The sequence below is a fragment of the Poecilia reticulata genome, linkage group LG2, assembly GCF_000633615.1.
Source record: "Poecilia reticulata strain Guanapo linkage group LG2, Guppy_female_1.0+MT, whole genome shotgun sequence".
Classification (NCBI taxonomy): domain Eukaryota; kingdom Metazoa; phylum Chordata; class Actinopteri; order Cyprinodontiformes; family Poeciliidae; genus Poecilia; species Poecilia reticulata.
In genome coordinates this window covers 18,886,269-18,911,204 of record NC_024332.1, presented here as the reverse complement: position 1 = coordinate 18,911,204, position 24,936 = coordinate 18,886,269, and the positions used below count along the sequence as shown (strand labels likewise).

Genomic DNA, 24,936 nt, shown 5'->3' with positions numbered 1-24,936 from the left:
TCGGGGGGTTCTTTGCAAGTGCTATACAGCAACAACAAAAGGTGTTTTTTTKKTTTKKTTKKTTTTTTKKTKKTTTTTTTTTTTTTCCATGAAAATAAAATGCCAACTTGGCTACTGCTCTTCCTCRTTTTCCTGACCGGATCCTTCAGACCGATCGCCCTCCAGGCGATCTACAGGAAGAAGAAGAAAAGGAAAAGTTGACACAGGAGAACGAGCGACGCTCCGCGGGTCGTCTGCGATGAGCTTTACCTGATCTGATGTGATTGAGGGACGCCAACATTCGGAGCATGAAGGAGGCCGGGACAGTGATTGTGTTTCTCGTTTCTTCCAGCATCAGCTCGTTGCGGGTTATGACCTTTTCATGAGAAGATAAGAGTGGTTTTAAATATATGAGTTTTATTTTCTGAAACTAGTGGCAGGAGCATTGAACTTTTTAATAATATTCAACAKTTTTAGATTTATGTCTGTAAAGAGAGCGTTCTGGAAGTTCTTCCAAAAGTTCAAAGTSATGTCAGCACGCCCAGGGCRGCCATCTTGTTTGACAAGCATTCTTCACCGCTTTTGTTTCTTTGAATTACGATAAACTCAACAACAAAAAAGGTCAAGAGCTTTTTCTTATGAAAATAGTCATAATATTACATAGAATAGAGTTAAAATAATACTAGAATAAAGTCTTAATGTTACCAGAATATGGTCGTAGTAATTTTATGAAAACAAAAAAAACCAACTAATTTTTAGACATTCTTGTGGTGAAACTGCATCCTTAATCTGCTAATATTATGACTGCATTCTTGTAACTAAACAGCAAAAAAAAAAAAAAAAAAAAAACTAATTCACAGAAGAATTAACTGAAATAAAACAATTTTCTGGAAATATTTCCTGTCATTTATCATTTCTTTTTTTTTTTAGAAAACAGATCAAGAAAACATGACTCAGTGATATTATGTTYAAGCRAAATCGCCCAGCTCTAAGTCACCGTATATAATTTGTTATACCTCCTCAGCAAGCACTCTGTTAAAAGACGAAGACTGCTCCAGTGGTGACCAAATCTTGATGTCATAGTCTATCCCCGAAGAAGCCAAAACTGAAAAAAAAACCAAACAAAGCATAAAAGTACTAAATTACACGGCTGCATTCCTTTCGTCTCGTTCTGCGCGCCGACCACCACCCTGACTGGACTCACTGGGGTCGTACGGGTGCGGCTGCAGGCAGTTGACCACGTGGTTGTCGGCTTCCAGCAGCATGAGGTGTTCGGCGGTGTGTCTGTCCCAGATGAAAATGTGTCCGCAGTCCGAGCCGCTCATCACGAAGTTGTTGCCCCAGAAACACGACTCCTTTATCTGGACACGAGGGCGAGAAGCACCTCAAACGTCACACAGGAAACCTAAACATTACAGGCGTCTCGAGTCCTTCTGCTGTGAGAGTCGTAAAGACGGATTAGCTTTCGAAAACGGATAAATAACCTTGATTTTCAACATGCGTTGATTGTCTGCGTCRAGATAAAACTAACGGCTTTACCTAACWTTTCTGTTCATCAGGTGTGTTGATCGGTTCGACCRGGCCRATGCTTACCATTGTTCTGGAGTTGCGGTGGCCCTTGTAAACCATTTTCACCGACGGTCTCCTGATATTCTGAGTTTCGCTCTCCTCCATCTCTCTTCTCTCCTTTCTCCTGCGAAACAGCTCCTGGATGCGAGCTGCTGCAGAGCGCCTGGCAAGGAAAAGGAAAGAAACCCACGAAAGTTAAATAACTCAAAAACAACATTCGCAAACTCAAGATTTGATTTACTCTAGATGTTTACATCTCGACCACTAGAGTACTTTATAGGATCTTTTGTCATGCATACAGATACGATAAATTCAGCCGTGGTGTTTTTTTATTCATGTCGTTTGTGATTGCATGCAAACACCCCATACTCAGCTCTTTGTATTAATGGCTCGAGTCAAACCAAGTCAAAACAAACAAAACAACAAAAATAAGAGGTTAGCTGAACACTTTGTGGTGCTTGTGGCTTTAGATGCTGTGCAGCAGATCACGCAGCTCCAGTGTTAGCTTGTTTTTAGGTTTCCAGAGCGAGCGTGTTACCTGATCATCCTATCTCCTACTGCAGATCCTCTGGAATTAAATCTACATTCGTTTGAAAACAGTGAGTGTGGAAGCACAAAACTCAAATCAGAAAATCTATCCTTAAAAAGTGCAAAGATGATTTATTTGTTTGTTTATTTTTTGAATCGGGTGGAGCCTCCTTTACGTACCTCTGCCCTTGCCCTCTGAATCTGGCGGGCGGGATGAGGATGGGATCGTCGTCGCTGTCGTCGGAGTCCTGGTTGCTAGGCGCCGGCTGGCTCTGACCCTCCACGCCCTCCTCCCCGGCAGGCTCCGCCCTCCTGCAGTCGCCTGACGGGTCTTCGGAGCCCTCTGGCTGAGTCCTCTCCTGCGGCGGAGACCCCGCGCATTCCCACTCGGCGGGAMCCCGAGTCGTGGAGACGCTGAGGGAGCCGGAGGCGTCACGCGGAGACTCTGATGTGGCTGCTGCCAAACCGTGCTGCCCAGAGGACTCGCAGGGAGCTGAGGAGCACAGGAAGTCACACATGGTCCAATTTGTTCTGCAGCAAAATGTGGAATAAATTTGAGGATGTGGAGCCAGCTGAAAGCATTCAGACCAGTCGAGCTTTTTAAGACGTCGCGTCACGACCTTCGGTGTATTTTACTGGTTTCTGATGTGAGAAACCAACAAACTGCATAATTGTGAAGCAACCAGAAAAACAAACAGTGGTTTTTAGAGTGATGTTTTTTTTTTCTTTAGCAATTTCCTTCTTTTTTTTTATTTATTTATTTWTTTTTAAAGTGGCATCCATTTGGCTCTCAGCTTCCTAATTAAATACAACTCTGTGTTTGTTTCGCATAAAATGCCAGAGGAGCCACTGAGGTTTCCGGTTGTGACAAACGGTGACGATGCTCGAGTGGCATCAGAACCTTCGCAAGGCACTGAACACTGTGCAGCTGCGTCCACGATGCTGAAGTTATGTGAATCACCCTGTTCCGACACCGAACTCTCCACTGACAGAGTCTCCTGGCTCTTTGGCGCCACGGCTTCGGACGTTTTGGAGACTCCGCTGCCCATCGAGCTGGACGTGCTGCTGCTCCTGTGGAGAGAAAGTTAAACAATGACCAACTTAAARACRAAAACTTGTTTTACCATGAAGAAACCGACGAAACGTGGTGAAGGATGGAGTTTTGAGACCGAAAGATACATCTTAACTTAACTCCTATGACCAGAAACAAGTCCAAACTCATTTAAGTAGGAATAAAGTCCAAGTGATCTACAGAGTCAAAGATGCGACATCTTCGAGGTTAAAAAAAAAAAAAAAAAAAAAGCTGGAATCATCTGGCTTGTTCAAACCCAGAATCAGTTCATTACTGCAAACGGAACGGGTCCAAGAGTCGCATCTCCCTGACTCCTTCTTTATCTCTGAAGGTTTCACTGATTTTAGCAACAATCAGTCAAAATAATCCACAATATGTTCCTGCGAAACATTCTGTATTAAAACTACTGTGGCTGAATGTTGGGTAAAAAAAAAACTGCTCCGTTATGACATATTTGGATTTCTTTATGGTTGACAAAGGAGGAGGAACGCTCTCTATGCTCAACGTCAAAACGGAGACAGACAAGGCAGAAATATTTACAATCATTTAACGAATCCAAAATCTTAGTTTTAGATCAGGGGGAAAAAAAGCCAAAGTGCCGGTGGAGACACTAGCAGATCATGAAGAAGACTTTCAACACTTCCTAATGAAAAACCACAGGTCAGTGCTGCACTGTTTTGSCAAATTATTAAATTAAACTGAGCACATGTTTCTCTAAAAACACAATTCCTTCTTTCAATCAGTTACTTGCTTCGTCTTTTTCATTTAAAACACCGTCAGGGCATCAATGCTGATCTGATTTTAAACACAAACTCTAAAGCTCTCTTGGCACATCGACTCCGTTTGTTACTTATTTTAATCTGATCTTGTATCCGAGTCCTTTATCACGTTAATAAAGTACCGAGCGATTGCMGATGTAGTTTGACGCGACTTAAAGTCTGGACAGAAACCGTTCCTCTGCTCGTCTCTCACCACTCGTCGGTGAAGTCCAGCTTGATGGTGCTGGTGGTGGTTCCYTCTGAGCTGTAGTGCAGGCTGAGGACCGGCTCTGCTGCGCTGGGTCGGGTGCTGGACGGGGTGGGTGTTGGGGTGGGAGTGGGGTTGCTGCTGGTTGCTGCGGTAACCGATTCCTCGGGATTCGAACCCGCAGTCTCAGGTGCTCCTGACGGGAGAAACGAAAAGGAAAGCAACGGCGGTTGAAGTTCTCACGCTTGCAGAATGAGCAGAAGAGCGCTGGAAATGTGTAAAGAAAAACTATTCTGAAAGGTTTTGAGAACATAACCCAGAGAAAACGAMGCAAAAAACAAAAAGGTTCATCAACTATTGGAGAAGAAGGTTTAAATTTAAGAAGAATAAAGTCTGAAAAACAATCTTAGARCTTACAATGCATGTGCAAAGGTGAAGATTTATTACTAGATTATCTAACTCTTAATTATTCAAAAATGTTTCAACTCAGACTGAGTTTGTGCAAAAACAAACTGGAAACTGTTTTTATTYATTTAACATTTCTAAACTGYAGAACTCATCAAAACACATTGTTATTGTGAGCCTATATAAGTGGCACTTTATTAACAGTCAGAGGGCGGCAGCAATAAAAGCAGCCAAATAAGTAAAAGTCATGTTCAGATGTATATTACAGTCATATAAGACATTTAACAGTCACTGTGCTGGTTAGMTTATTACCAGAAATGATTWTTTCTCATGAACTCTGCGCTTAACATCTATTTTTATTTGCGGTTGGGGTTTCTGGTGACACCTAGTGGCCAACAGAAGTWCAGACGAGCCAGTTAAATACATTAATTGTGTGTTAGAGGGTCAAATCCTCAAATCAAGACAGAAAGTGTAAAGTAAGGCTGTCATTTACRCTGAATCAGCAGCAAACATTACTCTACTACACCTACTAATACATTTGTTTTTATAATAGGTCTGCATCCTTAAATAAAAATATAGTAAAGKAAATGCCTGTCAGTTGTTTARGTCGTGGTAAGACATAAGGCTGGAGCCCAACTATTAACCCTGACAAACTAATTTGTCAGGAAACGTTTTGAAATGCATCTCTTGCATCTTCGACAGGTTCAAGGAAAAATCTGCTTCAAAATCCACACATCTCATTCTAGTAATTAAATTCATCTTCCCCCTTTCTGCATGTTAAAAGTCATGTAGGTGTTGGACAAGAGGATGAATAGAGACAGAGCTGAAACGAGACAAACAGGACAGACGCGGTCTGAGACGGAGAGAGAAAGAGAGAGAGAGAACAGAGGAAGGATGGAGAGACGCACCCTGCTGTTCATCCAGAGTCATGGATCCCAGCTGTTTGTTTACCACAGACGAAGGGGAATCTGGAACACAAACCACACAAACTAAACACTTAACAAGGAGTTCAAAGGCGAACGCTCACACGCTCAAGATGCTTAAGCTTCACAAACTTCATTCGAGTTAAACAGAGTTAAACTGTGCGTACGCAGCCACATGTTGGTGCTGTGGCAGATTGTTTTTTACGAAGCACAAAGAGGGAGATGAGCAAACCTGAAAAGAAACAACAAAATCCGAGTCCACATCTGCTAACTGYGCAACTCACAAAAGTATTAATATAACCCTTAAACTTTTTCACATTGGAATGCCCAACTTTAATTAAGTCCCGCCAAAGACTCTCATCTATGTTCAGGTCTGGACTTGGACCGGGCCATTTAAAAAAAAAAAAAAAAAAGATGCTCTGATCCAACCACTCCGCTCTGGCTCCTGTGCATGTCGACGGCTGAGCGGTGAACACTTTCTAAACTCTTTCACTGCCTCTAATGTGGCTGTAAGGTGACAAAATGTGGAAGGGCTCAAGGGGTGTAAATACTTTTGYGAGCCGCTGAATTATTCATCTTGATAAACATTAGTGGTCTGTATGTACTGCAGTCTGCTGGCTACACAATTATTATTTCCCCCCCCCACCCCAAAAAAAAATGGAAATTATATCCAGCAAATGTTGGAATAACGACAACATGACAGCTGAGCGAAAGCAAAATGCAGCACCAGGCGTCCAATACACGTCCCAATCAGACACAAAACGTTCGTTTGAACTTTGACCTCGGCTGAGCTGTCAGTCCACCGCAAGACAACTCACTACGCTGACATGATTTTATTTACAGCTGAAATAATTAACCAGATGAATTGATTATTGAAATCATCATCAACTAATTTAGCAATCGATTARTCGSTAAATCCAAAAAAAGGATCGCATTCAAAAGGCGTAATTATGCCAAAACTGTACAAAAAATACAAACACCTTGKATTTATGATAAACGAAAACCATCATCTAAAAATATATTCTGTCTAGAACTCCTCAAATGGCMTAATTTTTKATTTACTCGATTCAAACTCTTAAAACAAATGTAATCTGGACACCTTTTGTTGTCCCGTTATTAATCAGTGAATCCAACAAATAATCACCAGATCTACTGTATTGATTTTAAGAACTGACATCAACTTCAACATGTTGATGTCAGAAATATTTTTTCAGCTACCGATGCTACGAATGACCAAGTGAACAATAAAGAAATGCTGTTATTGCATTTCAGGCAATACTATGCTTATTTTCTTACTTAAAAAAGGAACTGAATCAATTATTTGTACTTTTGATGCATTTATAATATTGTAGAAAATAAGCTCAAGTGGCAAAATGAAAAATCTGCAAAACGTTCCCCTTTTTTCCAGTTAATCAATTAAAAGTCAGAATAACAATGAGCTGTAGTCCAAATTTCATTCAACAAATTTGGTGCTTGAAGTTTCATGTTTGACAGGGACTTTAATTTCATGTTGAAGTGATCAAACCACAGGGAGGGAAGCCAGTAAAGAAGCCAATCATCAACGCATCTTCATCATCAACCGGGGAAACAACCACATGAACCAAAACCAATCAGAGATTCACAACCGCTGGGGCCACTCCAAACAGAGAGTCTGCAGATGAAAACCCAAAGCAACGAGGAAAGGATGGGAGTGAGAGCGTTAGTGGGTGAGGGGAGCGGAGAAGCTGCTGGCGGTTATGGGATTGTAAAAACGCACGGTGCATTAGACGGGGAGGGTGGCGGGGGTTAGTGCTGGGTTCTAGCAAGACCAGGATTTTCTGGAGCCAAAGTGAGTCTGCAAACAAAACATGTCTGCCACGGTTACATGAAGAAGCTCAGACACAGAACTCGACAGGCGTTGCTGCAGGTTAACCTGTATGGGGTTGATTCGGAGCAGCAGAGGCGGCGGCGGAGGAGGAGGAGGAGGCAGCAGCGGCTGAGGTAGCCCTTCGCTCAGAGGCTGCGGAGGAAGTGGAAGCGGTCGCTCGCTGACCCAGTCCCGGGGGGTCGGCCAGCCGAAGCAACCTCTGCAAACGCCTACACACTAAACTTATGGGCAGCCGATGAGGACCGTACTCTGACGGAGAGGCAGAGGGGAGACAGGGACAGTGGATGAGCCATTAGGAGGACAGAGAGGGGAGGAGGAAGAAGAGGAGGAGGAGGAAATAAGCAGAGGGACAAAGAGAGGGACAACAGGATGCTGGAGGAGAAGAAGGTGAAGCTGCTGCTGCTGCTGCTGCTGCTTCTAGAGTGGAGTGGCTCCAAAGCAGACGCTCAAACACACCAGACGTTCAAACACACTCACAGATCCATTATCGCACGTACTGCATTACAGAAGCACTCGCACTCCTTTAAGCCATTACAGTTTGTTACATAACCACAAACTATGATGCATTTTACTGGGAACGGTTCATTAGTTAAATTACAAAAGAAAAAAAAAGTCTGTGTAAGTGTGGTGAGCGTCTTACTCAGCTCCCCTGAATCGACGCTTTGCAGAACGTCGTCTCGCCCCACAGGCAGAGACACGTCTCTTTTTACATTTAAAATTAATCCCCCCCCCCCCAAAAAAAAGCTCTTAAATGTTAAATAGCTCAAACTTAGTCAGACTGGACGGATTCTCAACTAGATTTAGGTCTGGACTTTGAATGGACCTCTGGGTTAGTCTAACCCAGAGGTCTCAGAAAGCTGTGCTGAAGCACAGACTGCTACAGGAGACAAGTCTAAGGCCCTGATCTAAACCATTCAGGTCCCGTCAGCTCTGACGAGCTTCTCTTTATCCGCTGAAGAAGAGCATCACAGTATTCATAGTGGAGATGGTGTTTTCCCAACAAACATAAGTAGATTTTCATTTGTTTCCCAAAAAAAAAAAAATGCAAATGAAACACAGTGAGGTTTGTGGCTGTAACAAACTGTGAAACGTTTCAGAGGGTGCGAATATTTCTGCGAGGCTCTGTAAACAGTATGCCTTCACACTGAACTACAGTGACGCCAGTCGGAGTACAACTAAACTCTCACCCGATTGCGCAGGTTCAGAGGTGGGCGTGGCCRTGGGCGTGGCCGTCCCGGTTGTGTCCCCCTGACTCCTTTGCTCCGAGTCAGGGGAGGAGGTAAGAGGAGAAGAAGACGRGGCCGAGCTCTCTACYGAGGACGAGCCKGAAGTAGGAGGCGCAGTGACGGCTGATGACAACCCTGAGGAGGAAGAGGAAGTGGATTTGGACATCGGGGCTTCGGACGTGGCTGCGGTACTGGAAGGGACTTCCAGGGAGTCTGTCTCCGCAGGCCTCTCAGGGGCCCCGGACTCCTGGGTGGAGTCTGCACCCGAGGCGGCAGGAGTGTTTGCCGAGCCCTCGGGCCGGACAGCAGTTCCTGGAAATGAGGCAAACAAATAATATAAACAAGATTAATAACTCAGGAAAGCACACTTACTGAATGAAAGACTAAGCTTCAGACTGAAACACATCACAATTTTGCAGTTTTTGAATTTTTTTTTTTTCATATTATACAACACACTTAAACTAAGAAGGAATTAAAAAGCGAGAGCTCACCTCTGGGTCGAGCCTGAGGTCGGCTTCCTCTGCTGCTCTGAGCTTCGCTGGCCTCTTCAAACCACCGCGACAACATGTCCGACATCCTCTGCATCAGGGACACGTTCGGACTGTGCTCCCCTAAAGCGGGAGAGGAGGGGAATCGTTTCAAAATAACATTTGATTCTGCTCAAATGTTATTTGAGCAGAATCACCTGTATTCTGTGAATACAGGTACATCACAGAAAACGGCTTTCAGACGGGAAAAGCATTTCTCCATCGGCTGCATTGAGCACCAATAGCTTCCCAACATCTGGGGCCCGATCTACCACTACGCCAGGCTCTGCCCCAACCCAGTTCCTGACCTTGACAACGTTGTGTTTGACTGTCCACAGTGAAGCAGGTTTCATGTTGCTGTGGAACGAGAAGGTCCCACCAGGAAGGAGATACCGTGTTTTAAAAACTGACACCATTAGCAGCTTTTCCTTTACAAATGTGTGCAAAACTTTCCCGATATTCAGATTATGTCAAATAAGAAAAAACAAACAAACAAAAAACACTCTTTTGTAATAGCAATGTTTCCATTTAATAAGAAAAGCAATTAGCGTAATTAAGTGTGTTCACGTGGTGAGTTGTCATGGACGGATGTAAATGCTTCCATATATATATATATATATATATATATATATATATATATATAGAGATATTTCAGCCACAACACCAGAGAAAATCAGAGATAATAATTGAGAGCGGCTACTGAAATATGCAGAGTTTTGTGGAAATCATAGTTTGCGATTTCACAGAAGAGCTATGGAGCAACAACAAAAACCAAACACGATTTATACCAGGAGACTGATGGTGACAAAAAGCAGATAATAAAAGATGCAACAAGCTAAGTGACTATTTCTTGATTTAATAAATTCAAGGTACTGAGCTAAAAACAATTATATTTCTGACAAAAAAAAAAAAAAAAATTTTGTTGCCCTGGTTGCTAAAGAACGCTATTCATGCACAACAGCAAATCATTGTACAGGTTCATGTTATTTGCATCACATCTTGATGGAAAGCTACTCTGGTTGCTCAACTTGTTTGATTATCGTGCTGAATTATTTTATCATGTAAAGTGTCATAACTGTATATTTATGTTATGTTTATGTTATAAATGTCATATTAAATGTGCATAACTGTTGTTTTGCAACGTGAACTCCAGGAAGTGTAGCCATTGTTAAGGTAATAGCTAATGAGGATCTATTAGACAATCGTCTGGGTTTATTGGGGATTGTTGCTCGAGACCCAGAAGATGAAAGTGTGAATGAAAACATTTGGGCAGGCTTTTGGCGCTCTCTCCCAAAATGCGAGAGGTCTGCTTTAAACGAGGAGCAGAACAACCCGTGATCTTACCATCTCTTTCTCTTTCGCTCTCTGGACGGGCTCGGGGTCCGGTGTCGGACCAGTCCCCCCGCAGCCGGAGCCGCTTCACCGGAGGCTGCCTCAGCTGTGGAAACACGCACGCAGCCAAAGATTAGCGGTTTGTTAGTCAAAGCACAGTCAAAAATAACTCTGCTGCCAAAGCAAAACACTGCCCGTCTCTGTCGGCGTCCCCCTCTCCCACCCCTCTGGCAGCACAACTAAGGCTGCCCCTTTTTTTTTTTTCCAGTCCCTCGGATGCTTTGCGGTACGACAGGCCGAGAGCCAGAAATAGAAAGTCAAGGTCTTAGTGGGGGGGGGGACTTTCGGCTGCTTCGCACAGGAAATGTCATCAGGGTCCTGACAGGTGGCGAGAAGCAGCGCGGACGGGACGAGACAGGAGGAGGAAATGAGAAAGAAAAAGACCAGGGACTAAATGAGGTCAGAGGTGGAGGAGAAAGACAGATAAGAGAGGCGTCTGCGCCCCCCGTCCCCGCCGTACGCCTCAGCTCAGGCTATTTCAGTGGGTTGAGGAACGCCGTCTGCGTCGGCCGCTGTATTTGGAAAGGAATGTGTGAGTGTGTGCACCTCGACACAGCTGAAACCCAGGCACCATGATCAGGCACATTTAGACGAACAACCGCAGCACAGATTTCCTCACTGGTTGTCACAGTTTCATACCAACATCACACAGTGGGAAAGAAATGATCCTCGGTGCTCTTCCAATTCTTCGCTGCAAGCTCAAAAAAATGCGACTCTTTTTTTTCCCCCCAACCAATAAACCCTCCGTACCTGAGCACTAACAGGAGGGACCGACACTCTTCGGTGAGGAAGTTGCTACCAGGGGAAGAAGGTTCAAATAATATGCAAATAGCCGTTTAAATATGAAGAGAGAGGAAGGAAGGAAGTTATTTTAAAAAGCGAAACTATTTTCCGCAGGTTGAGACACGTTTATTCAAGCTGTGAGATCGAGCCAGACTTCCAGGAGATAAGTGTGAATAAGTTCCAGCAAGAACGATGCTTTTGTTCCATCCGTATGGCGTCTGTGAGGGAAAGTGCTACATTTTATGTGCTGCATCGTACTGCCGCTTTAGTAACCCTGAACTCTTCTCTCAAACAAATCGTCTGACCTGATGAAATCTGAGGCGTCTGAATGGGATAAAATCAACAGAAAAAAAGTTTTACAGTAACCAAAGACTAGAAATCGATGATGACACTTTGATGACTTAACTGGAAATAAGTATGCATACTTGCTCTTGTGTAAACCTGATGGATGGATAAACAGATGGACGAAAGGGCAGACAGACAGTCTGACGGAAACAAAGTTTAAATGACTGATTAGGAAAAATTATCTGGAATTTTAAATATTTTTTTCCATACTTAGTTTTCATTTTCAGTACTTATACAGAACTTGAAAATGCCTAACTTCCATGCTTTTCCAGACTGTGTAGGAACCATGGAGAATCGTTCTATAAAGCCACAACATAAAAAGCTTTCCTGACAGAAATAGATGATGCAACAAAAAAAAAAAAGGAAAATTTCCCTGTAAGAAATGAACACTACATTCAGATGCTGCTGTGTAAAAGAAGACCACAAAATGTTCCTAGCATGTTTCTAACAGAGTGTTGAAAAGAAGGAAAAAACAAAACAACAAAAGCTACAAAGCATCGCAGTGTGGCCTCACCTCTTCCCTCCTCTCCTCCGACGGGCCCTTGAGCTCTCGGGCCTGGTCATCTTTGGGGTTGAAAAGGTAGATGTAATCTGAGGAGTAGCTGACTAGCACCTCTTGACCGTCCCCGCTGTAGCACAGAGACGTCACCCTGCACGACTTGTTGGACAGGTGGGAAGGTACGAAGCGCACACACATGCCCGTCGTTCCCCGGCCCATGTAGTTACCTGGGTAAGAAGGGAAGATATATTGAAGACGAGACCATCCGTTTAATTAGTCCAAGTAATCAGATGTGAAATAGCAGCTTAGAGTTTGATTGCCTTCATTTTTCCCCCACATGTATTACTCAACAAGCATTACTCAAACAATGCAGAGACAGACTTTATTAGTCTGAAAACCACAGGAGAAGAGCAGCTTTGGCACTTAAAATCCAAATAAGCTGCAGCTTACCACACACCAATACATTTGTACATCTTTGAAAAGCAGAAGTGGAGCCTACTGCACAACCAACAAGGATGCAGTAAGTGATTTCTGTATGGTAAGTCAACAACAAAACACTTATCTTTTCCAGCAGCCATTGTATAGCGCATGCAGCAGTAAAGCCAGCTGACCAAATATGCTGGTGCTCCACTTGTGTTGCTAGGTGACGAGCTGGGCTTTGCTGGGGTTGGTAGGTTACCGTAAAATCTAACTTAACAGTTGTTGTTGTTTTTTTTTAATGCCTCATTTTCCAGAGACCATAAAACATTAACTTACTGCCACAAAATGGCTGAGCGTTTCTGCGTTCAGAAACAGTCGAGACCCAAATGGAAGCACAAACTGTGAACTTACATAATATGTTACCTTTAAATCTTACTGAAATCAACATAAACACAAAGAATCGAAACAGGGGCAGTTTACCTGTGGCTCTGGTTCCCAGCATGCGTCTGTCATAGATTCGCACTGAGCTGTCTGAGCAGCCCACAGCCAGGTAGTACGGCACCAGAGGTGAGATGGATATGGAGGTCGCCGCTCTTCGACAGTTAATCAGAATGTCCTGGGATCAAAGCAAACGCCACAAGGTGAAGCTCAGAACGATATAAACTGGTAATCTGTTCAATAAAGCTTACGATCCAAAATATTAAAAAAACATGGAATTAAAAATATAAATACACATCCAGAGTCTCACTCCCTGCAGAGCCTGCTGCAGGCAGGAAGTGAGACTGGCTTGCAGGTACAGCAGAGGAATAAACCTACACTTAAATGGATTCCACTTATAAGCTTTTGTAAGAAAAAGAAAAAAGCATAGATGACCAACTTGTGATAATTTCTTTTCAGCTGATGTGTTTAAACTGGAACAAGATTTTATAAAACCGGAAGAGCGACCTTGTAGTGCTTTAATGTAGCCACAAATACACATTTCTAAAAGTTAAAAAGCTAGACAAATTCACTGTCTTATAACTAAAGCAAAGAAATATGTAGATAAGGGCCGTTTTCTTTTTTTTTTTTTGGTAAAGCTGCACAACATATCAAAGCAGAGCATCAGTGTTTGCAAAATGTATGTTATAAAGGACTGGTTAGAGGGCAGCAATTGTTGGTTAATATCAAAGAGAACAGGAGAAAAGTAAACATGTTTGCACAGACTAAATTACAAAAGCTACAATGAAATAATCAGCATGCTAATTTGTGCAAAGCATCACGATACATAATTTTTTTTTTAAATGTGAAGTGGTTCATTTTCCAAAATTTTAATTTCCAACGTCTGCTTTCAGCTTATCCATAACGTCTCCAGACTGGGATAAATCTCAAAGTAAAGCATCTAAAAAATATCAAGGTTGGTAAGTGTGATCGTTTTTACATTTCGGAGTCGTTTTTCTGGTAATGTGGAACGGAAAAAACGTCAGATAAACATGGCTGAACGTCTTTTGAAAGACTGGACTTCACTACGCAAGTCGAGCTAATCGAGCCAACATGACGCTTGGTTGTTTGTCCTCCTTCAGATTAGTCACCGACGGATCTCCTCTCATAAGGAACAGCAGCAAGGCAACGACGACGCCACCTGGTAAAACTATTCAAGCAGTTTTAAGGTCACGGGTTCTGATCTGAAGAACGAAACATGAGACAACAGCCACGCAAAGGTTTCTGCATCCCAGGCAGCCTGGACTGAAGTCAAGAAAACAGTTTGCCGAAGTGCTTCGGAAAGAAGCAACAGCGCCACAAGGCTGACCTCCGACACTACGAGGACTTAGTAAACGCTCACTTATTTATGTAACTTTCTACTGATATTACTAGAACTAAAACCAGCCCGGTTGCCAGCGTACATCTTTGCAGTCTTCTTTAGTGCAGCTGGTTTTTGTGCGAAGGTCAAACCACCGCACTGTGCCGTCCTCCCCACACGACAGGAATGTGTAGGGATCATTTGGTACAGTCATAATCTGAGAGGAATAAAATAAAACAAAGTCAGAGCAGAGGTCGTTATGGTAATGTGGCATTTTATTGTCGGCGGAGCCGCGTCTCCGTTGGGCACCTCGTAAGCCGTGCCGTAGTGGCAGGTGAACTGACACTGCCTGTTGAACTCGGGACTCTTCTCGGTGTGGGTGTAGAAGATGATGCCGTCTCCGGAGCAGGAGACGATTTCCTGATCGTTTGTGTGAGGCATGAACTTCGCACTGAAGATGTTCGCTCGATGGCCGGAGCGGATCGACTTCTTCACCTGAAGACGGGGAAATACCAGAGGACATTTATGGTGAATTTGTGGTACCTAAAGCTCCTGTTCAGCTTAAACTTTCAATTTTTTTTTTTTAGATACACACGCAGTACTTAATTGTTTCTAAATATTATTTTAGCAATGTTTAACTGTCTGCATATTGCAGCCTTTTATTCCAAAGGAGATTGATGTTTGCATGCGCTGTAGAGAGACTTCTTTTTCTTACTGTCTGACATTAAATCAGAGTAAATATTGTCTACGTTAGAGCATTTTGCTAAATAAGATTGAATCATCTAAACCTTTCTCAAATTCAGAAGCTTATATCCTTTTCCTTAGCACAGTCACGTTCGACAAATTTGAATATTCACTCCGATGAGGCTTGCTTGTTTGTCACATTAAAAGTGTATTTTAAAAAATAACCTTTACACAGGTACTGTCCACAGACCCACATTTCTCTTTTAAAAAATATTTTTTATTGGTCTAATATAATATCCTAATCTTAAATGTCATGTTTTCATTTGCTGTAAGAGGAAAGTCGTCATGATTAGCAGAAATAACGACGATTACCGCTCACCTCAGCACCAATCGTAAACTATTGAAACGGTAAAACGAAACATACCAGAAAATCTAACAGGTTTGTTTGTTTCTTCAGTGCCGCATCATATTTTAGAATTTAAATATGTTTTATATTCCTGTTGCAATAACTTGCTCACATGAGCTGCATTTGATGAGCTCCAACAGCAAAGTAAGTAAGTTGTGTGAAAAGTAGTGAGACGTAGCGCCCCCTTTTTGAGGTTCAATTTGTCTCCGATTGTTTCCGTAACAGTGGAAAACTTCACAAGTTACGACCAACCTTCTTGTTGTACGGGTTAGTGATGACCAGAAAGGTGTCGTCTGACCCCGACAGGATGTATTCGCCTGTGTCGTTCCAGGATATTGTGTTGACCTGAGAGGAGATGAAGGAAGAAAGTGTTTAGAGGGCTGACAGAAAACCAATTGGGAAACTTGATGACCGCATTCTGGCAAAAGGAGACAAGACTCAAAACCGTAGACAGAGACTAATTACATTTCTTTATCATCTTAAAGATATTTTTGTTTCTCGTTTTCTTGTTTGAACCAAATAACCGTCCGCTTAGTTGTGTGGACAGCCACAAATATCAAATTTAAATTTTACAAATTGAATTTAGTTGGTATAAATATCCACAATGATCTTTAAATAAAAACAACATGCAAGGAAACACAGCAGCGCCTCAAATCTGACAATTAATTACACTTTTGTGTTTCACAAATGAACAAAAGAGAAGAAAATGTAACCATTTAACATGTCTGATTTTGCACACTAAGCAAACAGATTTCGATGGGGATGATGAAATATGTGGAAGAAAACACTTAAAATAAGTTAGTTATTTCCTCTTATCTGTATGAAAATCAAAATACCAATCATAAATGATGACACAGCCAAAAATGTTTACACACCCCTTAGTCCACTTTATTAGTCCAAAAGGAGATTTATTTTAAACTTAAAAAAGATCATTTTAAACCAAACAGGGCAAAAAAAATAAAAATCTACCCTTTTAAATAAAAGAAAGATGAAGTTCTAAATCAAATTCAGCTTCTACATTTTCACTCAAATCCTTGATTTATACTTGTGTTTTGCTCATATTTAGCTGAACACCAACAATAATTGAGCAGCGATTTACTCCCAGGTTCTACGTTCCCAGCAGCAGAAACAGAACAAAGCGTCAAGCTCGGCTTGTTTTCTGTGTGTTTGTGGATCAATATTTCATTACGACCCACAGCCTCGTTCGGCGCTCCGTCGTGACAGAGCGGCTCGCTGCAATCAGTGAGATCACTCCGGGCTCAGAGCTGCGCTGCAAAACAAAACCCACACCTCTGCAGCGGTCGACGCTTCAAACTCGCTGATGAGTAGAAATGAGCCGATTCCAGTGAAAAATCAAGGGTTTCGTTTATTATGACGGGTTTTTTTTAATTATTATTATTTAAAAACACGGCATTGACTATTTTTTATTGCCCGAGTGTTCACTGGGAATCTCCTGTAAATCAGTTTCTGTCGCTGATGATGAATTAAAATTACTTTGCATGTTTTCTTCCTGTTTTGTTGTGTTTGAGCGTCTTAAACCATCATCTGGTTTCCTGTTTTCCAGTCCACAAATAATAAAAATAAAAATCCACCTCAAAGTGGAGGAGGAGCTGGTTTTAGCAGAAAAACATGTTTTTTTTGTCAAAACTCTTAATGAAACCTATTTTTGCACATTTCATTTCTTTCTCCGTGTCGAACTTTAATTGGCTGATATTTTCATTTCTCCATCAATTTCAAACACGGAGAGGACAAACACTGACTTCTTATTTTACCTGTAAATAGAATCATGTTGCTCGAGGCCAAAAGCACCAAAACATACGACACTGCTCTTAATAAAATGAGAAGAAAATCTGATCATGAAGCAACTCCTGCTAAAAAGGCTCACTGAAAGACAGCGCAGTTTATGGAAGTATCTTTTCTTTGCCAGTAATTAAAGCAGCTACCAAATATTCATCTCATCCAATAGCCTCTGTTTATAACAAAGCTGCATAAAGAGTCATTTTGCAAAAAAATTAAAATTCCTAACTAACTTTTGTGTCACATTTCCGCGCCACATTTAAAGTAATATTCCCGTGTTTCCTTGAAAAAACTCAAATCTAAAGGAGAGAAAATCCCAGAGCCCAAAAACTTCATTTGGTCCCATTACTGAATGCACATCGTCTCGCTCAGCATATGTTCTGATTCAACACATTTAAAGGAACAGCAACACCACAGATTGCGACTGCCTACACTCCTATATTTAGACAGACCGGATTTGTCAAATAAAAAAGGCTATATAAGTAGTAATATATACTACATGCTCCTATSACTTCAGTAATCCTGGGTGTTTGTGTGATAAATGACCAAACGAGAAGCAGATGGCGTGGTCAAAAGAGGGTTAATGACTGGTTTGGCTTCATCTCTGCAATATTAAAGACTTGTGCATTTAATCAGATGGATTAACTGGAACCGTTAATCCATTTGATTAAATGTTTCAGTTAGTCAAAAAGAGAAACCTCTTTAAATAAAAACATATTAATTAACCTTTAAGCTACATAAAAAAACAGCTATAATTATATTTTTAAATGTTTTTTTCTTGAATATTTTTTATTAAATGATCCTCTAAAAATGCTGCATGTCACACTGGAAGGTTAAACTCCCTCGAGTCTAAACTCTGCTAGCAGTTTTCCTTCCATAATCCTCCATATTCCTATAAAATGTGACCAGCCACACTGTCCCTGCAGAAGACTACCGTCCCCACAGCATGATGCTGCCACCACCATGTTTGTAATGTAGTGTTAATTTCCACAAGATGCAGTTCTTTGCATACGAGCCAAAAGTTTCCTGTACAACCAAAGAGCCATTTCTGCCCTCAGTCCAGCTGAATTAAAAAAAATAAAAAATTAGAGTCGTGGACGTTGCCTAATCTGTTGTCAAAAGACAATCTGAAATATTTAAGTAAATGTCTACAATAGGAAATTTGTGGTTGTTTTTAGAGGATTACAGTTTTTTTTTTTAGGTTTTTAAAGAAAGAAAAACATAAATCACTTACAAAAAGCACCTAGTTTCCAAAGAATTGAGGAAAAAATATATAACAAATATTACTGATACTTGTGTCATTCTTTTGTGAAAATTTAATGCAGGACTTATTCCATGCAAAAAAAAACTAATAAAAACTGCTGAAATCTGCATTTGTCATATCTATATATATTATCTATATTTTTCTGCATTGTTTCAGGCAAAATAAGAGCTACTTGCGGCACTGGAGCCACGATTTAAGAGAATCTGAAAAGAGGGATGAATGCAAATGCAGACCTCAGCTTTTAGATTTCTTTAAAAAAAACAAACAAACTTGAAAATCATCCGTCATTCAGTATTTTGTGTTTTGTAAATATTAAATACAATGAAATTTGAGATGCAATGTGGAAACTTTCAAAGAATATGCTCACTTTTAAGACAACGTATACAACCTGACAATGCAAAGAACAAACCAAAAAAAAAAGAACAAGCTAAAGGTTAAAAAAAGAAAAGTAAAAATACATTTTAAAAAAGGTAGGCAGCTCTGTTAGGTCGTGCGAGTGTTGCTGCGGTGTTTTGGTCGGGCTGAAGTCCTGCCTGATGGCGTCACGAGACGCTGTGTGACTGATCCGTCAGCTTCAGGTTTCCTGCAGGCATCAACCACCTGACCTGCAGCCAGAGCTCCGCTCGGGTTTACATACCGACCGAGGGGAAAACAACATGCTGTGCGGTTTTCGTCAAGACAAAATAAACTCATAAAAACGGACTCAGAAATGCAAGAACACTTACACAACCATCGTGGACGTTGAGAGTCGCTTCTAGTTTCAGCCTCTGGACAAATTCTCTCCTACCTGCAGAAAAGACAAAAACGCTTTTAGAACCTACTGACATTCATTCGAGTCGGGAACACTTTGACACGTTTAATGTTTGCAATAAATCAGAGTGGAGTGCACTGGATTATTATTCTTGTTTGCAGAAATACTGCTGCTGCAGAACGAGAGCGAGAAAGCAGAGGGAGGACGGTGTGATCTCAGTTCTCGGTTTAAAAGCCGAGTTCTGTCTGGATCCGAGGAAGCCGCCACGTTCCCGAGATCAGTCTGGGGACGTCGGCTTTGGACTTTGAGTTTAAGCTGCGAAATTCTGCGGCTGCCGTTTGCTCAGACGGAAAACTGGACCTGCATCGACGGGTTTAAAATTCAGGAATCCGGGCGACGTGGAGAGGCATGTCACATGTGAAGGTGCTGAAAACGTTGCCATGTTGGAGACGCCAGAATGTCCAACGGCATTTATTATTATAAAGACTGACAAATTCTGAAATTCACACAAAAATAGGTATTTGTTCATAATTTAAAAAAAAAACGGTTGTATTCTGAGTTAGTTGAGAGTAAAAAGTATGTATTGTTCAAAATACTTATTGTTCCTCTAATTGCAAGGATGACATAATGATTAATAATTTTCCTATTTTCTTTCTTCCCCATTGTTAACTATTTTCTGTGAGCTTTAACTTCTCAGCCAGTAAAAACTTACATCTGGCTTTAAAGGGAAGTTGCCCTCTAGTATTGCTGGACGATAAATAGTCGTCGAAGTAATTAAGATAAACAATAATATTGTTGTTTTGATATCATTTTCAAGTAGTATAATAGTAATGGCATAATAATGCAAGTATGCATTCTCAAAGCTCAATAAACTTTTCATTTTTGATGAACATTTAACACTGAAACTGGAAGACATTTTAAGTCTTTGTAAACACAACTGCTGTTCGCAAAAGGACCTGGTAGAGACTAATGCACCAAAATAAATAAATAAAAATAAATAAATCATGCAAATGAGAATTATCAACCTCATTTTCATTTATCATGCGGTTAATTAATTTCCTTCTTATTTCGACAGACTTTGAGTCTCCAAATGCTGAAATTATTGTTGGGATTTTTACTTCTAATATTTTTTCCCCATCAACTGTTGGTCATACGAGATTAGCCATAAATATCAATACATTTAGAAATATTGATAAATGCTGTTACTGTGTGGCGTTTAGCGATAGAATTGCACCATTTAATGTAATTGCTGTCCTGAAAAATTTTAATTTACTCTCTTGGCTTTTCTTTTATTTTGTTTTTAAGAAAATTTGGCTTGTTAACAACAKAGACATGTAGTCAGGCATACAAGCAATTGTAAAAAAAAAAACAGACTGACATTGATTTTTAAACTCTTTTTATCAGGATTTTTATCATTATCATGAAATACGCTACAAAATACTGACATTTAAGTCTATATATAACCCGTCCCTAGTGTCCACATATATTTTGGACATATACAGTGAGGTTGGATGGTTCTGGAAATATCATATGCCAACAGAAATTGCATTCAAGCAGACTGCAAATTTAAGTTTATCCCAGTCATTAGTATAAAAACAAAACAAAAAAAACTTTTTAACTTAGTGGAGGTGAAGAAAATGAGCAAATAAACCTGCTCATAGAAGCATTTGTTATGAATTTACTCCCTTTCTTACATCAAACAATCCATTTGGTTGAAATCACAAAAGAACCAACTCAAATCCCACCGTATTTTCAGCTTCGCAGCTTATCTCCCCGCTTCACCTCCTGATGCGCCGTTCTTAACACTAAATATATCTGATAAGAGGTGTGACCCACACATCCCTGCATGCATCCTCGCGTGCACAGACCCGGCTCTGACTTTATCTCGGATGGGCTAAATACGGCGCTGACTAAACCTCTGAGGCACCAGCTCCACCTCAACAGGCTCATATCTCCGCACTCAGGCCTCCGACTGAACGGTTTGACACAACAAGTCCTGGAGATCGACTGCTTCTCCCAACGGCAGCCATCTTTACTGATTGGTTTATCTGCGCTGCTCAATACCAACCAAAGCACGAGCGTGCAAATGATGCTGTGATGGACTCAAAGGACCTAAAGCTGGAATTTCAATCAAGATTAACCGTGTTCAGCAGCTGACTTTACATGTTTTAATCCTTAATGTGGATATGATAGAGGAATACGAGTAAAAGACAAACTTCTAACGTTAGATTACCCAAAAGCTTAGCAGGTGAGGCTTTAATTCAGCAGCAGAAAAATTGTCTTCTCAAACCTTTTTTTTATTATTTTATGTGCACAAGAAGCTCTAGAAGAGTCAAAATAGAGATATTAGTGAGGACTGATCTGGTTCAACATACAGCACAGAGAAAATGCCAAAAACTGTTAAACTTCCAATACAGGCAGACAGAAATGGAAATCTATTATGTTATCTTCTGGGTTTTTTTCCCCATTTTAAAATTCTTTTCAAATGCAGAAGAAACACAATAAATGGTTACATTTTAAATAATTTTAGGCTGTAGACTAAAACAGTTTGACATTTTCTTTAACATAGGAGTTGGCTATTCTAAAACTTTTATCAAAATCTAATAAAGCAATAAACCATCAGGTTACAGAAGCATAAAGTTTCAGTCTTTCTGGAAGTCTTTTTTTTTTCCTGTCTGCATCCTAAATCAAATTAAACAATGTTCTATAAGATTCGTTTCACTAATGTAATCTGCCTGCTCCGGTTTCCAGTACTTTCCGAAACTATTACTGTATAACTTTCCAAATGATAGCTCCAACAATCTTGAAGGCACAATTTACTACCTTAGATTTACCATTAAATTTATTTTATTATTCTCCTTTTTAACAAAACCTAAAAATGGAAATAGATAAGCTGGTTGCTTTATGCTTTGTATATACTTTAACTGAAAAATGCATGTAATACTTCTTTTTTAACTATTGTTTAACTAATTTTAGTTTTGCTTTACTTTGAACCTTTAAATATTTCCCAGTTCCGCAAAAGTTACATTTTTGAATGTCTGTGATATAATTTATATTCTTCTCTTTCCCTGTTCATTCTTGTAAATTACAGGATTTAAATTAGTTTTTTATCTTTTTAGCTGTCAGGAGAACTGAGTAAGGCTGCCCTTCCCCCACCTGTTGCTACAGAAAGAAATTTTAAGATTTTAATTCCCAATTAGAAAAAAAAAACATTTTTGAAAAGTGTATAAAATATTCTCATTATTCTAGTGCAGATTTGTCAAAACAAGCCCAGATTTTTATACTGGTTCTGGATGTTTCAGTTGTTTTGCTATTTGTAAGATATGTTTAATATTTGAAGGAGATCTGTAATGGCAATATAAATCAAATCTGCTTAACACACAAACTACATTTTTATCTAATTTTTAATCAACAAATTAAAATGTTTTTGTTGTTTTTGTTTGTCTTGGTAAGATGCCTTTGGAGGGTTTCTACAAATCGTTTTCCACATAATCCGCGATACATTTCTCACACAAAACAAGTTTAAGTTCTGTTAAAACACAAGGACAACTAATTTTCATAATAAAGTCCAACATTTGAGTGCTGAAATACTCCAGAGATCTGACATAGATGTTTACTTTATGTCTCAAGCTGTTAATTGTCCGTGATCATGAAAGTAGATCATCCCAGAGTACTGTAATATCACCAATCTGTTGCCTGGCACATAGATACTGTGTTATGGATTAAATATATACTGTAATCTGAAGTGCTAAATGATCTGGAAATCGGCAAACATCCAGCTTTAACCTCAATAAAGTGGCTAAATTGTTGTGTTAGATAGCAGAATAAGATCCCGGTTAATACACAGCTTAATTTGATTTGAGGAACAGCAAAACTCTACAGCTTCCGATTCAGCTAAAAACAAACAAATCAACACACGTCCTGTCACATATGTCAGCGTTAGCATAGCGACTTGGTGTTTGGTTCTTACCTAAATAGCTGGTTCTGATGGAGTTAGGCTCCCCGTATCCAATCAGACGTTTATTAACATCCCAAACCAGGTTCCCAGTGCAGGACATTGCGACCAAGTGGGTTTGTTTTTAGCTGACAATAACATCTAAACTAAGCTAACCCTTCCCCGGACGGCGTCGCCTTTTGTCGGATTTCCATCCACTTCGGTCCCTTTCTGTCGGGACGGTGCTAGCTGGATGTGGCGCTCAGCATCGCCGTGGGGGGAAAGTCGCCCCAGTCCGATCCCCGCCGTCAGTCCCTCAGAGTCCACACGGTCCGTGTCTCTGCTCTACGGAATCCAAACTCTCTGTCTTTCTAGCCTAGCCTGGTTTATTTCTTTCTGCGGATAGCGGTCAGCTGGATCAAAACAACGCGAGAAAGTGCGTGCTTTTGACAAAGAAGGCAGGTGCGTTCGTTCTCATACGCCTGGAAGAAATGGCTGTCAGAGTCAACTACATTGGTCAAGATTGTGTGTAAAAAAAATTAAAAAATGACGCTCACAGGGTAAAGCTATTATTATTATTATTATTATTATTATTATTATTATTATTATTATTATTATTATTATTATTATTATTATTATTATTATTGTTAGTTCTTCCTTCCTTATGCTAACTGGGTAATATTATTCATATTCTGTATTCTTACTTGAACCATTCACATCTGGATATTATGGATATTTTTCTTTATGAATAAAAATTAAAGACATGTAAATAATGTTATATTACCACCAAATAATGCAAATACAAGTTCAGCTTCATCTTAAAAAATAATTTAATAAGAATATAAGAATCATTTGAATATTTTTAGAAATTCTAAATGTACTTTACTGACACACTTTTGAGCACCATATTAATTCTGCACCGTCTTAATTCATCATTTTAAAATGTCCACACCACTGCTAAGTTGTTTGTTTTATATATTTTTATTTTCATATTTACAGCTAAATACATACAACTTGAGCTGCTCCAGATTTCCTCCTTTTACAATAAAAAATATTTTACAATATTTTTTTCAAAATCCAAATCCTAAGTGTAATGTGGATTTGTGTTCAGACAGTTTACTCTGATCACCCTAAATAAAATTCAGTTCAACAGAAAGATACATTTCCACACAACAGGGAATATAGTTCAACTGTGTGCAGTAATCTCAAAATACAATATACAGAAGCAATATAGGATATGGAACAAATGTAAATAGGATTAATCAGAAAAGCATCTTGGAAATCCATTGAAATTGAAGAGGAGAAGCAGAGATCCTCAGCTGACCCAGCAAAATCTGCTCAGTGCAGAAATGTGAGTCTAAAATGAAGAAGAAACAAAAAGCTTGCATCTTCTTCAATAAATTGTCACAGTAAGCACATGATGACAACTTTTTACTGTTAGGATCCTTTTTGTGCCTTGCTGTTTTAATTGCAGTGAAAATTAGCTCTAAAGTTTTGAATTTGGCGGCTGATTATATAAATATACCAAACCAAACCAAACCTTTTAAGATTATTATTTATGAAAAAATAATGGAAAATATGCATACTTTACCTTCTACTTGAAAAAAAAAAGTAGTAGTTTGTGTTTTCTATCACACAAAATAAAGACAAATGCTCATAGGTTTAGGGTGTTATGTAGCAAAACATGAAAAAGTTCAAGAAATATAAAGAAAATTTCCGGGTGCTGTAATTCTTTTGATGAGTATATGTTTCCGCCTTTCTGGTACATTATGGAAACAAAAACAAACAACCTCGATAGTAAACCAATTATCGCAGAGCTGTC

At 40.1% G+C, this 24,936-nt stretch overlaps 1 protein-coding gene across 4 annotated transcripts; it reads right to left on the bottom strand.

The window, feature by feature from the left end:
* Positions 1 to 73: 73 nt before the first annotated feature.
* dcaf6 (ddb1 and cul4 associated factor 6) lies at positions 74 to 23,538 on the bottom strand. 4 transcript variants are annotated; one of them, XM_008435105.2, is made up of 21 exons: positions 23,151 to 23,538; positions 19,155 to 19,216; positions 15,621 to 15,713; positions 14,588 to 14,773; positions 14,382 to 14,495; positions 12,982 to 13,117; positions 12,097 to 12,308; positions 10,407 to 10,500; positions 9,027 to 9,146; positions 8,497 to 8,847; positions 7,355 to 7,558; positions 5,428 to 5,487; positions 4,121 to 4,310; positions 3,038 to 3,147; positions 2,257 to 2,569; positions 2,087 to 2,128; positions 1,573 to 1,711; positions 1,184 to 1,340; positions 996 to 1,084; positions 250 to 355; positions 74 to 170 (listed from the first exon to the last, which is right to left on the bottom strand). In XM_008435105.2, exons 1-21 carry the CDS (start codon positions 23,236 to 23,238, stop codon positions 112 to 114), a joined length of 2,925 nt encoding a protein of 974 aa, XP_008433327.1. In that variant the 5' UTR covers positions 23,239 to 23,538; the 3' UTR covers positions 74 to 111. The 4 variants fall into 4 exon arrangements, with proteins under 4 accessions (XP_008433327.1, XP_008433336.1, XP_008433342.1 ...); XM_008435114.2 differs by lacking the exon at positions 2,087 to 2,128; XM_008435120.2 differs by lacking the exon at positions 7,355 to 7,558 and having other exon boundaries at positions 23,151 to 23,537.
* Between the last annotated feature and the right edge of the window lie 1,398 nt (positions 23,539 to 24,936).